Genomic DNA, 15768 nt, shown 5'->3' on the forward strand with positions numbered 1-15768 from the left:
CAGAAAGCTTATATTTCACGTCGAGGTACAGGACCCAAAAAAATTTAAATTTTCACATTGAGGTATAGGACGCATAAAGTTTAGATTGCACTTTGAGGTACAGTACCCGGAGCTTGATTTTGAATGCTCATCGAGGTATAGGACCCGAAAAGCTTAAGATTCACGTCGAGGTACAAGACTCGAAAAGTTTAAATTACACATCGAAGTACAGGACCCGGAAAGCCTATATTTCACATCGAGGTATAGGACCCAGAAAGTCTTAAATTTTCACCTCGAGGTACAGGACCTCGAAAGTTTAAGTTGCTCGTCAAGGTACATGACCCGAAAAGCTTAAGTTGCATGTTGAGGTGTACACCCGAAAAGCTAAAGTTTCTCGTTAAGGTATAGAACCAGAAAAGCTTAAGTTGCTCGTCGAGGTATATGACCCAGAAAGCATATATTTCACGTCAAGGTACGAGACCCGAAAAGATTGAATTTGATGAATGTAAAGTAATGAGTGAGTGTTCGAGAGTATGTTATATGTGATGTATGGATTATGAATGTGATGAAATGATAGTATAAACTATGCACCAATGTTCTAGTATGCTCATGAGTTGTCTTTGATATATAAATTTGTCTCATTTTGTTGAGCTAGACTGAAATATGAACCCGTTTTTTTACTACTGCTAACTGAGATGATCTGTTGTTGATTTATTGTCCTAGTGTTGTATTGAGAAAAACATAATCCCAATAATGATGTCCCAGTGTAAGTTGTTTGGAGCTTCACCCTTAGAAGAAGGGGGTGTGATTGCTCGTTTTCATCTAGAAGAAATAAATTGATTACTCTCGTTTGCTTAAACTATAATAGGCATTTGCATAAGGGTGTTCATTTAACTTTCCCTAATTTTTGTCCAGAATACCTCATGTAGGTATCTGCCATGAATTCTTTCTTTTTGTGTAATGATGCTAAAATCGCTTTTTCAAGTTTTCGACTTAGTACCACTCTCCTTTTCTTAGGTCGCCCTTGTGGTTTTTCAACCAAGCACTCTTTTTGTTTTTTGATGTTTTCAAACCCTTATGTAAAATTGCCTCAGTTTTGGGTTTCCTGAAACTTTTTTATTCGAGCAAAATGGGAGTCACCCAAAAAAATGCCCCAATATGAGATACTAGGGGTTATCATTCTAGTCAATTTATCTTGATAGACTTTAATTTGAGAGAACTTCCACAAGAATCATCCCAAAAACTGCCCCGGTTTAGGTGGTTCCTCCTCCTTTGATCCAGTGCTCTTTATTTCGTGCAAAAATCTTTAAAAAGAAATACTAAAAACAATGATCATACAAACTTGGCTAGCGTTTGGGCTATAAGTGGTGATGAGAATTGAAGTTGTATTTGGGATTTGAGTATTGATGTGGTGATTATAATGGTGATATTCAAAATAAAATGTATTTCATGCATTAAATATGAGTTATTTTTATCTAAATTTCAGTTTAGTGGAGTCAGCGTTTCCTTGACATAGTGTGAATCTTAGACAAATCGATCCTCAATAAGGTCTCTTTAAGCTTGTATCGTAGTCTTGCTAAGGGTTTCCAAGAAAAGGTATACGGCTCAAATATATGTTTCCCATACCCATTTCTCATATCTTCTTTGTCCTATTTTCAATAGTTTTCTGATATGACATTCAAATACTAGGATTCTATTGGATTTTTGTAATCTGATAGGTCAACGTCGTAACCTTACGCGATAGGATGTGATTATTTATTTTGTAGGTCTTTAATAGTGATTTCATTTGCCCTAACTTTTGCCTAAGATATTGAAGGTTCTCAATGGGATTTTATTTTTTGCACTTTATTTGCACTTGAACCAAATGAACAATTTTGTATGAATTGGATTTTGACCTTTTTTATCCTTCGGGTACAATATGGTGAATGTTGTTTGTAAAGTTTATTTATTTCCTAATAACTAAATATCATGGAAAACTAAAGAAAAGCTACCTTCCCTAGGCTATCGATGTTTTATGGGTTAATCAAAAGAGATCTCCTTTCATAATGTCTATGGCTCAAATGTGTGACTAAGAATATCTTCTTAGTATTTGAGAATTACCAAAGAAGCCTTGTGTCATCGGAAAAATCTTCTTAAGGATCCACACCATCTTGGTCTTACTTTTGCATCATCCTAAAAACATTTATAAATCTTATATCTCCGTTTACTACATGAATTTATTTTTTGGTGTTTTTTTGTGTGGATATGATTTGTAGGATGGATTATGGGATGGTAAATTTGCAAGATCAATGACTAGTATATACTTGTTAAAAAGAAATGCGATGAAAAATAACTTTTTTATTTATGATAAGGAAACATGAGACCCTTTATTTTGCAATCCTAAAGCCCTGGGTGGAGCCAAGAGAGTGTATTACAATATAGTTCTAGATAAATAACACTTGGTTGTCATGAGTTTCTCACGAATGGAGTTTGTTTCATGTCTTCCTCAAATCAAAGCATCTCCTTGAAACTTGATCAGCCCTTTATTAATCAGGTCTCGTACCTTGCCCTTTAATTGATTACAATACTCTGTCGGATGTCATGCTGTCCCTCCATAATACATACAATCAGCATTTGGATTGAAACCCTTTGGATATGGAGGCATCACCTCCTTAAAGGGGAGGATAGTTAACAAACCCCTCTGAACAAGTTGTGGCAGCAACTCAGAGTAAGACATGGGGATCACATCATACAAACTTTTTCTATTTCATTTTAGAGATGGTCCTCCTTGATTGTGAGTAAAAGGATAATGTTGTTAGGGATGATGATGTTGTTGAGGTTGGTTGGAGGTTTCAATGAATGATTGATAAGTACCAAAAATACCTAATTTTTTACACTTTTCATAACATTTATCCTATGCAAGAATGTGAAAACCAACTTAAATCAACACTTTTAGATAAATTTTGTATATTTGAATAATATAATTTGTGATCACCTTGTGTCCAAGTTTTCCTTGAATTTTGTATGAAATTGATTAATTTAAAAGAAAGCCAAGAATTCATGCCAAATCACAAGCCAAAAGTCCAGAAGAAAATGCTCAAAACAAACAAGCTAAGTATGCATGTTGTGTGCTTAAGCTTGTAACCAGAAGATGACTTACGCTTGAAGAAATGTACATTTCTTCACCTTGAAGAAACCCAAGCTAGATATGCAAGGCAAAGCACAAACTCGAAGCTTACTTAGACTTGAAGAAATCATGCCAAAAGTGCCAAGTAACCAAATAAAATCAACTCAAGAATCATGGAACAAAGGATGATGCGGCATGAAGAAAGGTTGGTTCCTTCACCATGAAGGAACCAAGCAGCTGGGCATGGACCAGGTGTGAGATGGGCGGCCAAGCAGGTCAGAAACTTAGCCATTAAGAAAGCTTGGTCAACTCATAAAACAACTGGCCTATTCTTTACTTGAAGGTCAAGAATATGACATCATGCATGACATATGTTCTGAATAAGGAAGTAGGAGGTGTCACCATGCATGTAACCTAGCTCACAACAGGTTGTCCAAGCTAGCTGCTCAAGATGGGACAAGTTGCTGACTCACCAACTTGGGTGAGCCTGGTCAGGTGTTGGGCAGCCAATAAGGGCAGCTAAACTCCCATGACTTTGCCTTTAAAAGGCACAACCACATCCTCACTTTAACACATTATAAATACATTGTAAATTCTTTGTAATTTCTTCTCTTTCTTTCATTTTTGGTTCTCTCTCACTTGAGAGTGTTCTTAGGTCGTTCTATATTATTCTTTCAATAATCACAAACAAAATATTGCATTGCATATAATCATGCATTCAAAATATGTCTCTACATCGTTCTTTCAATAAGCGCAAAAAAAACATTACATCACATATAACTATGCATTCAAACATACATCTTTGCATTGTCCCTCCAACAAACATGCACAAACAAACCAGAAATTGCATAGCAAATAACTATACATCTTAACATACATTTCTACACTATGTCTGCATAAACAAACAATGTGGAACATTCCATTCCGCAATTGAATTTTCTAGCCTCACAAAAACCTTCAGTATGGCAACACGGGTGCCTCAACAAATCTCTAGTTCATCACGACAAATGTGGGAATTTCCTCAACAAATCCCTGGTTCATCATGGAAAACGTGTGAATTGCCTCAACAAATCTCTTGTTCATCACGGCAAATCTAGGAATTGCCTCAACAAATCCATTGTTCATCATGGTAAGCGTGGGAACTACGTCAACAAATTCAAGGTTCGTCACGGTAAAAGTGGGAATTGCCTTAACAAATCTCTGGTTCATCACGACATATGCAAGAATTGCATCAACAAGTCCTTCGTCCACCAACAGAGCTTTGATCTGTGTCATCAAAATTTGGTACTTTCCCAAAAGGGCTCTTTCTGAACCTTAACAAAAATAACATTCATTTATTTACTGGCTACTTACCATGATACCTCTCAAACTTCGGTTTGTTTACTATCAAGTAAGTAACAAGTAAGGAATGGCAGTTGTGAACACCTATTTTTGTTTGGTCCAGAAAAAGCCCAAAACGTTTTCAAATAAAAAATAACAGAATTGAAAAAAATAGTTTTCTAAAAATAAAAAAAAACTAAACCAGTTGTCAAGGTTCCTAAATCTAATCTAATGATGTAACGAAGTGAATCATTATTTTTTATTTGTTTTATTTATTTTTAGGAATAAAAATAAAGAGGATGAGATTCTATTATTTTTTATTTTGAGAAAACTATGGGTGAGTATCTAGAACCTCCCTTTTTATGTATTATTACTTTTAATTTATTTTAGAAAATGACATATATATATATATATATATATATATATTTTTTGAAAAAAAAATATTTTGATGATAAAAAGTCTTGGAGAAAACTAAGGGTGAGTTTCTATTATTTGTTATTTTGAAGAAAACTAAGGGCGAGTTTTTAGAACCTTCCTTTTATTTATTATTATTTTTTATATTAAAAAATAAATATAAATATATTTTGATGATAAAGAAAGTTTTAGAATTTGTACCCACAGACTAAAATGGTGTTCATCACACCAAAGTAGCACGTAAATCATTCTTTTTCTTTTTTTGAGTTTGTTTTCTTTTTTTATTATATAATCATAAAGTAACTAATATTTATCTTTTTTAGTTTAAATATATAAGAACAGATATGTTAATTATCTTTTACTCTTATATATACACATAAATATGAGTTGTGGATGTTATAGTCAGCCTAAAAACTTTAGGCATATATATTAAATTTTTATATATGTTTATGCATTGTTAGTGTACAATTTATATACAGTTACAATATCAGTTACCATTCATTTAAATTACTTTTTTTGAAGAGTTAATGAAAATTAAATATGAATAATGAGTAATGCAATGATAATGTATATAATTCATTTTCTCTTATTTTATTATTTTTGGATTTTATAAATAGGACCACTCTTGTCTTTTCAGTGATATACAAAAATCATCGAGCTAGCTGTTTTATGTTTCATATATCAGGGCAAAAAATGAGTTTCTCAAAAGTTGCATACTTGTTATTTACACTTTCAATCATCCTCATTTGTTATGCTCCGAATGCATCTTCAGACAAAGACATGATTAATGATGTATGCAACAATGCTAATGACCCAGATGGATTTGGAAATGGAATAACCATACATGACTGCTTTAACCTTATGAGCATGGACCCTCGATTCTCTTCAGCTAGTGACTATCATGTTCTCTCCAAGTTCATCATGCAGTTTGCAATACAAAAGGGGACAGAAAACATGAACAAGTTTCATGAATTTCAGAAGGATTTTCCTGATTCTAAAGCTATTGTTCAATGTGGAACCACTTTTTACACTTCCACTATTTCATTTTTCAAAGGTGCACTAAGAGATTGGGATGGTAACACTTCGAATGCATTGCATGAAATCTCACAATCGAGAGATGGAAGTGAACAATGCATGATTGCTATAAAGAATGAGAAGATAGTGAATGGTACCATTATAAATATGAACAAAATGATGCAGTTATTAACTGATGTTACATCATCCGCTATGGACCTATCTACACGATAGAATCCTCCTACCCTATATAAGAAGGGCATAATGCCTTTTAATGTGAAACAAATTAATAAAAATCATTATAAACAATGTTTGTGGTATTTTGTCATTCATTTTCTTACATTATATTTGTTCATCAACACTGCTGTCTTAACCAGGATTTCTACTATTTTAACTGTCATGTTTTTATTTACTAACTTGTGTCTATTTAATTATAAATTAATTTGTCTGCAATTATTTATTTTTTATCATATTTTTTATATAATTAAGTAGATCAAATGATAAGATTTTTGATTAAAAATTAGATACTTGTTATTATAGTAATGAAAAACATGTGTTTTAGAATTTTTAATCTAAATTATTCTTGATTATAGAATCATTTGTGACTAGAACATGCATCAATGACTCAAATAGATAAATATATGTTTCATGGTATTTATTGAATAAATATTATTATATCTTATTTCTTAAATTGCGCATGTAGATAATGTATATGTGAATATGATCATTGAACTGACTAAACTGAAAAATCATCATGCTTAAAATTATCTAAAGTCTAAAAAATATGTGAAATAGTTTTCCTGTAATCATCATAATAAATAATAACTTATTTATTATATTTAATTTCACACACACAATGTCTTAAGATTTTATTTGAATGAATATTGCATATGATTAAAATACTTGCATAATTAATAATTAATTAAAAGGGAACCGATGAACTCTTGGTTATGAGTTCGAGTTTTATAATAAAATAAGTACTTGACCAAATTACTAAAATAAATAAATAAATGAGTTTCTTCGAGTGATTAAGGAAACTTATTAAAGTTTGATAGTTGTACCATATTTTAAAGCTAGTCTTGAGTTGGAAAAATGGAAAGAAATATTTTAGTTAATCTTATAGTGATTCTTGAAAATAAAATATATATTAATTATCATTAAAGATTATTTCTAAAAGTTAATCTTTGATTAATAAACTAATTTAGTTAATTTACAATAATTTAGTATTGAACCTACAGATCACACAATAATGAGTGTTCTAATCTTTACTAAATAATATATTATTTGATAATTAAATTAGAAAATTTAATTTCATCAAATAAATAATTTTATGGACTATTATTTTATTTCTTTTCTAGTACAAAGAATTTAAATAATAAATTAAGCACACTCTAAAAACATTCTTTATGCAACTGAAAAGTAAAAGAAAAATGATTGCCTGGTGAAATATTAATAGGCAATTGCTTTGCACAATTTCAATCAACAAATACATGGAAGAGGCAATATATATGGTTTGTATCAGAGCATGACTTTCTGTTTAATTTATATATAGTTATTTTGTATGAGTATGGTTTTTATGTACTATGCATTCTATTTGAATTCAAAACCTTAGGATGGAACTAAGAAATCTTCAATGTGGTACATGCTTGATTCCCCTTAAGCAAGAATTCAGGTTCAAGTCTTGTAGATGGAAAAAATACTCGTTGGGAGAGTTAGCCTCACATATTTGTGGATGTTCCCGACTCGAACATGATTGCATTCTGTGCGAGGATACATGTGGGAAACCAAAAAAATAAAAAGGAGAAAAATTCTATCAATTTGTGCTTATTTTTTCATAAGGGGAAAAACTGCCTATTTTAGACGTGTACAATTTCATCCCAACAAAAGTTAAAAATGAAACTACATGAATCAGGGAACCATTGTGACATTTGAAATAATTGCCATAAAACTTAAATTCAATATTTTGAATTTATTCATTATTTTATAATATGCCATGATGTTTGCTTAAAATTTAATAACAAACAACAATCTGAACATCACATATTTTGTAAATAAAATTAATTGAGATATATAATATTTATTTAGAATTTAATAAAACCGAATGACTTGAATATCAGAGAACTTGTAAATTAAATCAATTGACATATGTAATATTTGATTATAATTTAATAACAAGTAACAATCTCATAATTAAGGGACTTATAAAATTAAATTATTTGAAACATATTTACTAATAGGAATGACTTGACAAATATGAGACTATTTGATATGAATTTTTTAATGAAATTGTATGTTTTTTTAATACAAAGGTGGCAGAGCACCCACTATATATCGAATAAGAACAACATTATAAGAATGATAAGATTACAAGTTCCTAAACCTCTAGTTAGGCATTTTTGCCCAATTTTTAACAAATTCATGATTAATGAAAGTTGGTATTACATTCCACCAAGTGTTTGATCTAGTTAAGATATTATAATTAGCTAATTGATCCGCACAAGTATTACCCTCTCTGAATATGAAGAAGTTCATATATGAAAATATTAATTTGTAAATGGACCATCTATTTTGAAGCAATCAAGGGGGAGTGATTTTTCCATTGAATATATCCACTTTAAAATATACATAAGAAATGACATGGGAAAACAAAGGGCCTCATTTATCCTTTATATAGAATCTTCAATTTTTCTAGAACTTCATATCCTTCCTCTTCCAAACATGTCTCTTTCACACCCAAAACTGAAAAATCTTCATTTCTCGATTGATTTGAGTGAAATTTGTGGCTAAACATACTATATTTTCAACTTTAAATAATTTTCAACCATAAATTTCAGTTTTTGTGCCTCAAAACAAAAATCCTTAATTTATTTCTTAAAAAAACCCTAAAATTTCAAAGACTCAAATTCATGGCTTTTTCTTCTAAAACCAAGAAGCTTAGCTCTAGTCCTTCTCAAAAAGGTCAATTGGGTGCATATGAGACTAAACCATGGAATTTGTTAAGGCTACTCTCAACCGATAAGCAAAAAGAAGTTTTCCAAGTATACTTCCTAGGATGGAAATTGATTGCTCCCAAGTATGGTATACTAAACTCATGAATTTGCTCAATTTCAATTTCCCGAATTCCTTAGGCAACAAAATCTTCGAGATTATTGTTTAGAAAAAATGCATATTTCCTTGAATTAGTGAGGGTATTTTACTATAAGTTGAAAGACAAAAGAAACAAACTCTTTTCTTATGTCTATAAATAAACAAAATTATTGTTCATTTATTTACAAGTTAATTACTACGATAACACTCAAATCTTAGTTTATTTACTATCTACTAAGCAATATAAGCAAAAAAGGGTCACTTGTGAATATATAATTTTCTATGGCCTATTTAAACAATATATTTAAATATAAGAAGACAATTTTAATAAAAAAATTGGTGGTTTTTTAAATAACAAAAAAAATAAATCCAAATAATAAATTTTATTAGTTTTTTTAAAATAAATAAATCCTACCAGATACTCTTGTTAGTCCAAAACTACGTAATATACTATAAGGATTAATGACTTATGTACATTGTGAGATACTCTTAATAGTGCAGAACTACAAGTATGTGTGGCTAACTTTCTCAGCGAATATTTTTTCATCCACAAGACTCGAACATGAGATATTACTTAAGAGGAATCAAGCATGTAGCACTTGAACCAACACTGGGTTGGTATATATATAAGAATATGTTTATACACAAATTAAGTTACAATAGTTATACTTAATCTCAGATGAAAAAGAGAAGATGAGACAGAAAATGAGGAATCTTACATGAATTTCAAGTTTAACTCATTTGGTCTGTTAGATATAAAAAAATAAAATGATGAGATTTAGTGTAACTAGAGTAAATTAAAAACTACGATATTGGTTTAATAGTGTATGTATCACTTGAACCAACACTCATTGGTATATATAAGGATATGTTTATATACAAATTAAGTTACAATAGTTATACTCAATCTCAGATAAAAAAGAGATGATGAGATAGAAAATGAGGCGATGAGATAGAAAATGAGGAACCTTAGATGAATTTTAAGTTTCACTTATTTGGTTCGTTAGATTTAAAAAGATGACATGATGAGATTCAGTGTAACTGTGGTAACTTAAAAACTACAATATTGGTTTAATGTAGGGCTGGAAACGAGCCGAACCGAGTCGAACCAGAATTCAGCTCAGTTCAGCTCGGTTCAGCTCGATAAGGATTGGTTCGGCTCGAAACTCGACTCGAGTTTGATGCGAGTTATTTTTTAGCTCGAGTTCGGTTCGATTAAAGTTCGCGAACTGTTCGGCTCAGTTCAATTGGTTCATTTGGGCAACTTAAATAGTTAATTAATTTTTTATAAAAATACTACAAATTTTTTTATACATATAAATATAATCATCTTTATATATATAATAACAATAAATATAAAAAATAAAGTATGAGTCATAATAAACATAAAAATTAGTTTATATATATATATATATATCAAGCTAGCTCATGAACCTAACGAGTTGAACTGGATCCAACTCGAGTTTGGTTCGTTAATTTAACGAGCTCAATTTCCAACTCAAGTTTAGCTTATTTGGTTCATGAACCAAGTTAATCGAGCTAAATAACGAATCGAATTTCAAACGAATACCAAGTTAGTTCAGTTCATTATCAACTCTAGTTTAATGGTGTGTAAAATCTCACTATATTACCATGAATCATAAAATATCAATGATTCTATTCCTAAGAGATTGTTGTTGTGAGAGACATGTATTAGAAGGATCAGTGATTCTATTCATAAAATATCAATGGATCAGTGGCTTATGTACATTATGAGATATTCTTGTACTACAAAACTATGTCATTAGTTAGCCCGCTCCATTCGAGTTTGAGCCTCAGATCTGAATGGGTTTCGCCCCGACAATGTCGAGCAACATGAAATAGAGAAGAATGCAAAAACATTGCTGCTACTCATAAGTGAAAAAGAACTTCTTCTACTACATTGATTTTGCATTTTGATGATTCAATATGATATTCAAATCACACCATTACCAAAACCTTCTCTATCTCATATCTCAAACAACAACACCATTTTCAACAACCCATTTACTTCAACCATTCCCATTTTCTCTTAAACTCTTCACAACCACTACTACTACTACTACTACTTCAGAATCATTACATTCTTTCACTGTCTCCTACCTCATCAACAATCTTGGGTTCCCATCAGAAACTGCTACAAAAGTTTCAAAACGACTGCGTTTTGATACCTCACAGAAGCCTGATAAAGTTGTAGCCTTTTTCAAAAACCATGGATTTTCAGTTTCTCAGGTGAATGGTGTTCTTAGAAGGTCACCACAGTTGCTTTTATGCGATGCCCACAAATTTATTTTGCCAAAGTTTGAATTTTTAGCCTCCAAAGGTGCTTCTACCTCTGAAATTGTTCTTGCTGTGAGTAATAACCCTAGATTCCTAAATTCAAGCCTTGAGAATAGCATAATCCCTATGTATGAATTGCTTAGTAGTTTGTTTCAATCTGATGAGGAAGCCCTTGATTGTTTCTTTCGTTGGCCTAATTTATTAGGAAACAAGAAGCGTTTACAGGAAAATTTGAAATTATTGCGTGATGAAGGAGTGAGGGATTCAAATATTGCCCGTTTGATTCGGACGAGGGCTTCGGTTTTCGATTCCTATGGTTTGAAGAAGGCAGTGGATGAAGTAAAGGAGTTAGGGTTTGATCCTTCAAAAGGAACATTTGTTACAGCATTGATGGCGAAATTGGGTCTGTCGAAACTCACTTGGAATGCGAAAGTCGATGTCTATAAGAGCTGGGGTTGGTCTGAAGAAGATATTGTTGCTGCATTCAGGAGAAATCCAACTTCTATGTTGGTGTCTAAGGATAAAATTAATGCAACATTGAGCTTCTGGGTCAATCAACTAGGTTGGGATTCGTCGGTCCTCGCCATATCTCCGGTGCTTCTCGGACTAAGTTTGGAGAAAAGGGTCATTCCAAGGGCTTATGTGGTTGATTATCTACTCACAAAAGGTCTGAGAAAGAAGAATGCAAGCTTGATTACACCATTCCTTATGTCTGAAAAGTTGTTCCTTGAAAAGTATGTAGAAAATTTCAAGGAAGAAACTTCACAGCTATTAAAGCTATACCTGGGAGAAAAAAAGCTGAATTTTCAAGATAAGGATTAGCATCTTTCTTTTTTTGTTCTTAATAAGGATTAGCATCTGTTAGTTATCAAATTTATAGCTAGTGAATGCATTTTTTGTGTCAATCTTTAATTCATATGTGTTATGTTTCTTGATTCTGGTCGAAGTACTAGTTCAACTCCTGTCTCAGCAAGGATTTCAACTATTTTAAGTGACATGTTATGTTTATTTTACTATATAAATTAATTTTTCAAGGCTATAAAAAAAGGTAGCCTAGTAGTACACGAGGCTCTCACTTAACGGGGTTCGAGGAGGGTAGATGCTCGCAACCTTATCAGGGCTAGGAGACAAACTTTGATGGCTACCTTTGTTACGTCCACTCCTTCACTGTTGGGGAGGGTTAATATGACATCTCTCTTGACACTAGTAGTTGTATTAAGTAACCAGGTGCAATGACTTATCAAAGTGGAAACTCATGCTGAAATTTGACATATTTATGTCTTGTATTTATATTTTGTAGCCATCCATTAGTTCTTTGCTTCTTGGTCTGTTGATGACTATTGCATTCTGTTTTGGGATGGTTATCGATAAGGATGCGGCATGCATGGAATCAGGTAATGGATTCCATTTGTGTCCTAAGGTAAAAGGAGGACATAGATAGCAGAAAGAGGTGAGAATGAAGAAATAGAGATACTGCAATGAGAAACTTTTCAAATATGCTTGAATGCTTATCAACACAACATTAAACTTTTCAAATATGCTGCAATAAGAAATAGAAATGTTTGAAACGTTATAATGTTCTATCATAAATCATGTTTATCAACACATTGAAATTCAACCAACATTTTTCTAATTCTTGGTAACTATTTGTCCTGTCATTGAAGAAGTACAGACAAAAGAAGTAGATTGGGGCATTGGGCAATTGGTAAGCACTGATATAACAGCAAAATGGTTGATCTGCAAAACTTACAAACTTGAGCACAACAATATTCTAGTTGATATTGCATTTTTAGTAATGACCAAAAAAATGACTTTTGGAAAATAGAAATTACCCTAAAACCTTGTTTATCAATGTATCTCAACCTTTTTTTCTCAAATTTAGTGTCTTAGAGTTTGAGCCTGAAGATTTTGGTTGTCTTCCAAGAGTCTGTCATATTCAAGTAATAGATCGGCAGCTTGCTTTTGGAGGGAAGCAACGTGAGCTTCCGCGGTCTCGATTATTTTGTCCTTCTCTTCTGATTCCAACTTCATCTTCTTCAAACCTTCTGATAGCTGCTTTATTTCTTCCGAAGATTTCTCTTCCTTTTTTTTAAGGCTAATGATTTCATTTTTAAGGTTTGCCAATTCATCTTTAGAAGATCCTGCATTACTCCTGAAATTGATAAGTTTTTGGAGAAAATGATGCACGCGATCAATTAGGAATCCAAGGAATAAGGTAAAACCTGCAAGATCAAATTAATTCCTTTTAAGACAAAATAATCTATTTTTCAAGGTAAGAAAGATGTATGCTAATTTTTATCTGAGTTGAAATAAAACAGACTACTATGCTGCTATTCTCATTAAGTCTATATGGATAAGATATTTTTTAAACTTCTTTTCTAACAACCTGTTTGGTTATTTCTTCAACCAATTTGCCGGTTAGCAACTACCCAATTCGGTAGCATGCCAATGAGGTAAAACCATTCTATCTCGCAAATGAGTTTGGAGGCAGGAATGGGATTGTTCAGCCACCGCAAAATCATAGAATTATGTGATCCTAATACCTAGAACTCGATCTTGACTACCTTGATCACATTTAACTCCAGAATTCTTTAGTTATTGACTAAGGTAACAAAGCAAGGTACAAAATTAGAACAATATTTAACCATCTTTCAAAAATAAACAAACACATTAATAATATGTCCTTTAAGTTTAGAATTAACACAAATGAGTGAGCATAAAATAGCATCAAAACACAACAAACTCATAAAGTGAGTTAGCATTAACACAATAAACAAGGATGCAAATGACCAAGCTGAAAAGAGGACGAACGCACCGATTAGTGAAGCCTCGAGCAAGTGAGACCTCCAAAGAACTTGATCCATAGGTGACATAGTACCAAGCTTAGCACCTTTGTTCTGTATCTTAACAATGTTCATTAGATTTGAGAGAAGGATCACAAACATGGTACCAGCAATTGTTTTCACTGTAGCTGGACCCTTTCCCATTTTCACCTGATCTAAGTTCCTAATCACTAGTTCCCTCAATGGCCCTATTTTCACCAACAAAAAGAATGCCATAACACCCTCAGCAAAAATAACAAAGAACAACAACTGAATCATACTTCCTTCTTTCCAAAAACAAAAAATAAAAATACCCAGTCCACTGAAATTTCCCAAAAATTCCTTACTTGTTTAATATTTCAAGCAAAAAGTAAAACTTTACCACAATGCACTCTCATTCTTCAATGACAAAACTAAAAAAGTACCCCCAAAACCTCACTTTGATAAGTTAGAACACATTCACACAGACCCTTTAATATTTTTGCTAAAACTGAAATAAACAAACAACCCACATGAAAATTCAACCAAAAAATTGATAGCTAGCATCAAAGCTTGAGTCTTTACATGAATTAATCAAGAGGGGAAGGCTCAAAATTCTACTTTTGATATTCAAAAACTAGTATGTTTCTAAAAGAAGAAGGGAATGTAACCCCTTCTGAGATTTTAGGGTTAGGGATTAGAACATTGCTTAGCAAATCAACAAAAATGGTGTCTGTGACAGTAAAAAAAATCAGGAAATGAGTCGAAGGATAGAACAGAACAGAACAGCTTAAGTGAGATAATCTTTATCTAACTTTGGAACTTGAAATGGCCGGTTTTGTTCTCTTTTATTTAACTATTTTAATTAATAAAATAGTTCATCAATCTAAATAAAACTTTAACATTAGTAGATAATCAAATAAACAAATGATGTACGACTTTATTGCATTCCCATGAATATCAAAAGTTTAATTCATGAAATTAACGATTGTTAGAAAAGGCTATCATGCATCCCATAAAGAAAAGAATGTTACCTTTATAAACTAAAATGCCAAATAAAAAATAAATATATTGCTAATTAAACCTAAGAAGTACATTTTTATAAACTAAAATACCAAATAAAAAGAAAAGAATGTTAGCTTTACTTTGGTATAGATGATTTTGAGAAGAAAGAAAGAAGAGAGAGATTAGAGAGATTCATATTTTACTTCATTTGGTTGATGAGAGAAATAGAGTAGATAGAGGAAAATTTAGTGGGTTCCACTCAAAACAAATTTCTCCTCAACTTTGAGAAGAAAGTAGGGACAAAAGGCACTTCTTATGTCATTTTTACAAATTTGACTCTATCCCAATTTTTTTTGTTTTCCACAAGTATCCTTGCATTTGAGTTAATCATGTCCGAGCCGAGAACATCTACATGTATCCTTGCATCTACAGGTATCCTTCCATCCACGAGACTCGAACCTAAGACATTATTTAAGGGGAATCAAACATGTACCACTTGAAGCAACGCCCGTTAGTTGACCCTATCCCATTTGCCATTACCCATATGTATTTCTAAATTAAAAGTAAAAATGCATATATAATATATATAATATGAACTTCAAAAAATTATATTCAATATAATATTCACTCTATCAAACTTACAAAAATTAAAATTAATAAACTTAAATTGAGGGTATATATATGAAATTGGATTATTGCATATTATATATACTTAATTTTATGTACTTCATATATATATATATA

General features: G+C 31.7%; 3 protein-coding genes across 4 annotated transcripts; 2 read left to right on the plus strand and 1 right to left on the minus strand.

Annotated features, from left to right (window-relative positions):
- Positions 5488-6093, plus strand: LOC109325107. Its single transcript, XM_019557259.1, has one exon. It carries the CDS (start codon positions 5489-5491, stop codon positions 6065-6067), a length of 579 nt encoding a protein of 192 aa, XP_019412804.1. The 5' UTR covers position 5488; the 3' UTR covers positions 6068-6093.
- Positions 10717-12153, plus strand: LOC109363414 (transcription termination factor MTERF15, mitochondrial-like). The gene is made up of 2 exons (XM_019609671.1): positions 10717-12034; positions 12068-12153. The coding sequence occupies exons 1-2, from the start codon at positions 10868-10870 to the stop codon at positions 12071-12073; spliced, it is 1173 nt and encodes a 390-aa protein (XP_019465216.1). The 5' UTR covers positions 10717-10867; the 3' UTR covers positions 12074-12153.
- On the minus strand, positions 12826-14853 carry LOC109363408. 2 transcript variants are annotated; one of them, XM_019609663.1, is made up of 3 exons: positions 14532-14853; positions 14034-14474; positions 12826-13440 (listed from the first exon to the last, which is right to left on the minus strand). In XM_019609663.1, the coding sequence occupies exons 2-3, from the start codon at positions 14317-14319 to the stop codon at positions 13097-13099; spliced, it is 630 nt and encodes a 209-aa protein (XP_019465208.1). In that variant the 5' UTR covers positions 14320-14474; positions 14532-14853; the 3' UTR covers positions 12826-13096. The 2 variants fall into 2 exon arrangements, with proteins under 2 accessions (XP_019465208.1, XP_019465207.1); XM_019609662.1 differs by having other exon boundaries at positions 14034-14853.

The sequence above is a fragment of the Lupinus angustifolius genome, chromosome LG13, assembly GCF_001865875.1.
Source record: "Lupinus angustifolius cultivar Tanjil chromosome LG13, LupAngTanjil_v1.0, whole genome shotgun sequence".
NCBI lineage: Eukaryota > Viridiplantae > Streptophyta > Magnoliopsida > Fabales > Fabaceae > Lupinus > Lupinus angustifolius.